Here is a 7,056-nt window from a genome sequence, read left to right as displayed (position 1 = left end):
GTTGCCAGCAGGACTCACTGAAAATAAAAAACCTATACTTAAACTTTTTCACTAAGCAGCTCAGGAGAGCCACCTAGTGTGCACCCTTCTCGTTCGGGCACAAAAATCTAACTGAGGCTTGGAGGAGGGTCATAGGGGGAGGAGCCAGTGCACACCAGGTAGTCCTAAAGCTTTTACTTTTGTGCCCAGTCTCCTGCGGAGCCGCTATTCCCCATGGTCCTTTTGGAGTTCCCAGCATCCACTAGGACGTCAGAGAAAACGTATTGTGCATGATAATGCTGCTCCAGCCAGTCAGCTCCCAATGATCAGTTTTCAAAGATATGACAGGACCTGATTGGCTGGAGCACCATTATCATACGCAAGGAGTTTTATCACTTGTTGATAAATAAGCCCCAATGATTTATGTTGGTATGATAGGCTCTGTTTATGAAATCGTAACTTATTGTTATTGATGCTTATTGTACTTTTGGCAAAAACCATTAAAAAAAATTGCAGTATAGCAATAGTGGTGTGCACTGAAGGAGATCATGTAAAATACTCCAATTTAAGCAACCATTGCTGTTTTCAGTTGACCCTGGCAGTCACATGCAGTATCTAGGGTGCCGAGCAGGGGGCGCAGCTTTCTATGCACGCTCCTAACCCGCGCTGCGCACGCTTGTATTTGAAAATCATAATCCTATCTCGTTCCATCATGTCTGCGAGTTCCAGCTGCGCATGCGCTACAGCAGTCAGTGGGGTCACCGTAGGTACTCGTAGAACTACAACTACCGGCATGCTATGCGCTGTCGCTCATGACATATTTCCGGACTCTAATTCCAACAGGAAGCGGGCGGCACGTGTGTGACATTGAGCCGCGGCCGGACAGCAGCAGCGGAGACATGGACGGGCTCAGCTATGACTTCTCCCCCGCCGCCTCCGGCTCTGGCAAGGCAGACACAGGTGCCATCATGGAGCAGGTTAAGGTCCAGATCGCGGTGGCGAATGCTCAGGAGCTACTGCAGGTCAGTGATTCGCGGAGACTGACAGAACCGTCACATGACCTGCGCCCCTCTCTCTACTCCCCGACCTTGCTGCAGCTCCTCCGTGAACGGTGCAGTGTGTCAGGTGCTCATCCGGCACCGGCTCATTAAGGGGGAGTCACCATTATAGTGCTCCGGCCGACCCGTAAGCACGGTGTGACTGGGTACCCAGCCGTGTGCTCCGAGCGTCAGATCTCTTGGAGATATATGTGTGTGTAATAATAATAGTCTCCATCATGTTGACTTGAGAATGGTCATTTAGTCGACACTGTCATGTCAATCCTGAGCCTATTGCAAATGTCAGCATTGTCCAGGTGTTGCCATTTATGAATGTTGCCATTGTCACTGTCTGTTCCTTGACTTCACCCCACTCCATTATGCCTATATTTATATTTATAGCCACTTATGTTGAGTTTGGTTTTGCAAAAAATGTAAATGTTCAGGAGCCCAGTTACATCTTGTGCACTATACAGTGTATGACAGGTCTGTAGTGTGAGACTGTCTGGAAATCTGCTATGATAAGTGCAATAGATATTCCAAAACAATAAGGTAAATGGGGGGGGGGGGTGGAGTGGGACTGTAATCACTCATTTTATTTTGTATAAATAGCGATAGGCTTTTAGATATTTATTTTAATTCAGGGTTGTTTCCATTTGTTGCTCAGTTATTCTATGTGAATGTATTCCACACTTGTGGTCTGTGGGGGCGATAGCCCCATAGGGGTGGTATTCAGTATGCTCGCTGTTGGGATCCCGGTGCTCAGTATACCAGCGCCAGAATCCGAACACCCGGCATACCGACAACTATTTTCCCTCTTGGGGGTCCACGACCCCTCTGGAGGGAGAATACATAGCATGCCACTGTGCCCGCACGGGGCTCATTTGCGCATGCCCAGCTGCCGGCATGCCGACGGTTGGGATCCTGGCACCTGTATGCTGGGCGCCGGGATCCCGACAGCTGTCCTAACATACTACACCCCCCTATAGGGCTGCGTAATGGAGTTTGGAACAGATTAAAAAAACAAAGTTTATGACCTAAAATGTAAAGTATGCAGTGTTAATAACAGTAGAACATTCTATATCCAAACGTACAATGCGCCCTCAATCATCAAATGTGATAAAGTACATGGTTCTCTTTTTGTGGTTTGAGTTGAATGAATTGTAAAAGTGAGTAACCTGTTGGACACATTTGCTAAGCATGTGTTTACAGTCCCACTCCCTACATCTGTTTGTTGTATTCTAATGTTACGAATTATTTTTCTCACCGTGACAGCGGATGACTGATAAATGTTTTAGAAAATGTATTGGAAAACCAGGTGGATCCTTGGATAATTCAGAGCAGGTATTTGACTGATATGGTTTTTCTAACATACAGTATATACTCTGTAGTTTGTAGGAAACAATACAAGTCACTTATACAGCATAACAGTGAGATGTTTATTAATGTATGTAAAGGTATAAAGAGTGTGATATAGAATACAGATATTTGTACATGTTCCAAGAAACATTTTTGGTGCATTTCCTCCTGATATTGAATTAGAAGTAGCTTCCACTATAGGGTCTGTTGGAAAGCTGTAAATTTGGACTTAAGGTACGTACACATTAGACTTTATAATGTACAATGTGCCCGATTCGGACACATCGTTCACGGTATCGTCCAGTGTGTATGCACTAAACCGCTGAAGATGTGCGACATCCTCCATCGGATCTATATCTATGTTTAATGTTTTTGGCAGTAAAACAAAATATTTAGAATAATTGTTCTTTTCTGTCAGATCTTTTTTCCTGTATCAAGTGCTCTGACGTTAGCACTTCATAACCTGGGTTAATTTAATGCACATTCAAGCAACAAATTTGTGTACCTCAGGAAATTTTGGGGTGTGGGTAGGGCTTTCTTTAGGTTAGACACTTAAATAAATGTCTTCTATAAAGAACGTTACTCGAACCAAACCAGGAACAGTTTCCGTGATTTTTCCCATAGTTCGTTTTAACAACGTAATCTAGAAAGTTTAACTGGAAATGAGTCACCTGGTTCTCCTGAATAGAGATACTGGGGTCCATTCAGTGAGACGTGGTTTATAGGCCCTACACACTGGCTGATAATCCTCAAAGATTTGAACGATCTCGTTCATTATTGAGCGAGATACGGTTCATATCTTTGAGTGTGGAGGCACAAGCGATGAACGATGCGCATCCCCGCGCTAGTACATCGCTGGTGCCCCGTCGGCTGTGCATGCAGGCCAATATGGACGATCTCGTCCATATTTGTCTGCACTTCAGTGGAGCTGGGTGATGGGGGGAGTGAAGAAACTTCACTCCTCCCGTTACTGCCCCCCCCCCGCCGGGTCGGCCGTCAGCCGTATCCGCCGGCGGGCAACTCGGCTACGGATCTTTATATGTGTAGGGACCATAAGTCATGTCAGCAAAAAAAGTCCGGCTATATGCCACATTTGCTGTACAGCTGGACTTGTGGATTTATTCACACCCCAGCCCCATAGGACTGCATACTAAATTCCATGAGTTGGTAGAATTTCCACACCGTCACAGCAGAACTTGCACCACTGCTTCCTAGTTGATTTGACCCCACTGTATGTACTTTATGGTAGGTATATTGTTATGTCCTGGAAATAGTTGTTTTCTATCTTCTTCTTGGTGTTGCTGTATATTTTTTAAACCATGGCCCATTTGGCAGCATTGGTGGTACAATTCATTTTATTTAGGATCTGTCTTTATAAATTGGTAAATCCCTAAAGTTCTGAACCATTGCTGTGTAACACGTGCATTGTCACACACATCCTTTGTGAGTTCATTATTTGAAGAGGTTACATTGATTGAATAGTGATACAGTTGCTCCAACTTTCAAGCTTTTCATACTGTGAGCTGTGATCTCCTTTGGTCTCACGTGGTTTGTTCACCATTGTTGACCTAGCTTATTGTTGGTCTGACAGACTCTTTACTTCCCAGTGTATGCCCAGCTTAAGAGTGTGGCACTCAGACAGAACTTAGTTTAATATTTCTATGGGGTGAGTTTTTGACACGTGCATATTAATGTACTTTGGACTTAGGAATTAGTGTCTAGAACCTAATGCTCTCCATCTTTCTCCATAGAAATGCATTGCAATGTGTATGGACCGGTACATGGACGCCTGGGGTACCGTATCCAAAGCCTACAACTCCAGACTACAGCGAGAGCGTGCTAATATGTGACGTGCGCCAGGACATCCAACAGTACCCTGCACTCACTACCACTGGGAGTTACTCTCTCTGCTGCTAGCCTGCTGCTGTTTATAACAAATAAGGTCTACTACATAATGTAGTGATTGGCCTCTAGCAGTGAATGGGTTAAATGCAGGAAAATAATGGCTATGCCATTGAGAGAATGTATCGTGCCTAAAACTCTTTGTACTTAATTTTAAGTGGCTGTTCAGTTTATTTTGTCCCCCATAGTGCAGAAATATAACAAGGTGGAATATGTGATAGTGTTCACTCTAGCCTTCTTTCGCGGGGCGCTGCGCCCTGCCCCTTTTCCAAGTGTCAGAATGCGCCCTGCCCGTTTGTCCCCGCCCTGCTGATTACTAAAGGACTGCCGCGCCGGGCCGCACTGAAACTCCTCTCTCCGCACTGCCACTCCTCTCGCATCGCTGTCAGCGCCGTCACTCCTCCCGCTACGCTGCCACTGCTCCCGCCATGCTGCCACGCCTCCCTGCCGCTGCCTCAGGCTTGTCGCGCTAATGCGCTCACAGCACTCGGGTCTCGGCAATACTGTAGGCTGCTGGTGAGATGAGGAGGGCTGGGTTTGCCTCTCCTGCCGAGGCAAACCCAGCTCTCCTCTGTGCACATGACCCAATAAAAGAGGATGCCGGGTAGGATCAGTGTGGCGGGCATTTTCTTCCAGCTCCGCGGTGTGTGACGGGGGACCAGCGCGATCACTCCTGCAGCATCAGCCCCCAGTAAGTTGAATTGACACACAAACATCATCTAAGACTAGTGCTGCCACACTAAGCTATTTATCCTACTGTATATGGGTCGCCTGGTGCCCCTTTAGTTTTAATCTGGCAGCATTCAACTAATCTTATAGTTTAATGAACTATATAAACCCTATTGTGACACTTCAGAAATAAACTGGCAGCACATGAATGTTATATAAACCAACCTGGGGCACCTTCGCTTCAATCTGACAGCACATTTAAAATACGATGTGCGCTAGTTTATTTCTGAAGTGTCTCAATCAGGTTTATATAGCAACACGTGCTGCCAATTTCACTCTGAAGTGTATCAATAGGGTTTATATAGCAATATGTGCTGCAGGTTTTTTTTAAGTGTCTCAATAGGGTTTATATAGCAACACGTGCTGGCAGTTTTTTTTTCTGAAGTGTCTCAATAGGGTTTATATAGAAACATGTGCTGCCAGTTTAACTCTGAAGTGTCTCAATAGGATTTATATAGTTTAATAAACTATATAAACCCTATTGAGACACTTCAGAAATAAACTGGCAGCACATTAATGATATATAAACCATTCTGGGACACCTTCACTTCAATCTGACGGCACATTTAAACTTAAAATGTGCTGTCAGATTGAAGCGAAGGTGTCCCAGGATGGTTTATAAGCTACAATGTGCTGCAAGTTTAAGACACCTGCATACATATTACAGTATGTACACCATTTTGCCCTTCTAAATTAAAATGTGCCCTCCCCGAATCAAAAATGTGCCCTCCCCGAATCAAAAATGTGCCCTCCCCGAATCAAAAATGTGCCCTCCCCAAGGTCAGCACCCTGCCCTAAAAAAAATCCTAGAGTGAACACTATGTGACCTTTGTCATGACCATGTCTTCCTGTATCTGGTCCAATTGTTTATGCTCTACACACTGGCGTGGTTACCAGCATTATACTGTTTATTTGGAAACATTTATTTCTCAGGAGCACAGTGGATCGGCCTAATGTTTGGGATCATTATATGATATTGGACTTGAAGGTTTTGAACGTGCATGCACATTTTCTTGCAAAAACAGAAATCTGCACATGTTAAGTCTAGAAATACATTAGTGTGTTTAGTAACAAACTTCATTATTCCTATTCCTCCTGACCATTTCTGCTAGGAACCACTGTAATTCTTATAGGTTGTGAGACGCACTGAATATTAATGATGTGCCTGTCGCATATGACAGATGAACAGTGGTGCGGACACTCGCGCTGTTTAATCACTATAATATTTTACTGGTTTAGCGTAAGAACATCAGACACTGTGTATGCGCTCACTGTAAGCCAAATCCAGATTGTCAGAATGTGATTTCTGAACTACCCATATCTTGCCTGTTTAAGATAGAAATAAATCACACTTTCCCCCCCCCTTTTGTTTTATTTAATCTTGGGTCAGTATGAACACACATAGCAAAATAAAGTTATTTTCATTGAATTAGGCTGTAGCATGTCTGTTAAATTTGGACTTTTCATTCATATTTGTTCTTTACATGTGTACATTTCCATCCAGCAACAGAACATATTTTTATATGTGCTGTGTGGTTTGTTTTGGATATTTCTTCCCTGGCTATAGAAATATATTCTGTGTATCCATCGTCTACATATATTGGGGGCGGACTGTGTTTGACAGAAAATGGTTCATGTCTTAGTGACGCTACCAGTTCCTAACGAGTTGATAGGCTGATTCGCGTGACTACAGGAACTATGTATGGGCCACAGGTACACTTCTTTATTTCCTTATGTGCACAGACGTTCAGTTGGAATTCTTCATCATTGACTCTGTCTCCTTTCACTTGGGAGCTCAGGTCAGTATCGTCTTGAGGACTTTAACTCACACCAACTAATGAGGCAGAGATTGTGGTTTTGGCATTCCATCCGGTATTAAAGTATTTTGTTTTCAAAATTGTGTGTATATACTGTTTTTTTTTTTTTTTTTTTTTCCTCTAGTTGTTGAATTTGGATTGCTAAGGGTTGTTTTTTTTTTTTTTTTTTTTTTTTCTTTTAAATATCTAGGAATACCCTTTTATCACATTAGGCTTATCACTGTCATCATTTC

General features: G+C 43.7%; 1 protein-coding gene across 1 annotated transcript; it reads left to right on the top strand.

The window, feature by feature from the left end:
* The first annotated feature begins 788 nt into the window (after positions 1-788).
* TIMM13 (translocase of inner mitochondrial membrane 13) lies at positions 789-6,903 on the top strand. Its single transcript, XM_063920084.1, has 3 exons — positions 789-1,001; positions 2,292-2,360; positions 4,127-6,903. Exons 1-3 carry the CDS (start codon positions 792-794, stop codon positions 4,223-4,225), a joined length of 378 nt encoding a protein of 125 aa, XP_063776154.1. The 5' UTR covers positions 789-791; the 3' UTR covers positions 4,226-6,903.
* Positions 6,904-7,056: the final 153 nt, after the last annotated feature.

Source organism: Pseudophryne corroboree, chromosome 1 (assembly GCF_028390025.1).
Source record: "Pseudophryne corroboree isolate aPseCor3 chromosome 1, aPseCor3.hap2, whole genome shotgun sequence".
Classification (NCBI taxonomy): domain Eukaryota; kingdom Metazoa; phylum Chordata; class Amphibia; order Anura; family Myobatrachidae; genus Pseudophryne; species Pseudophryne corroboree.
Note: the sequence above shows the minus strand (reverse complement) of the source record. Positions and strands in the feature narration are given on the sequence as shown.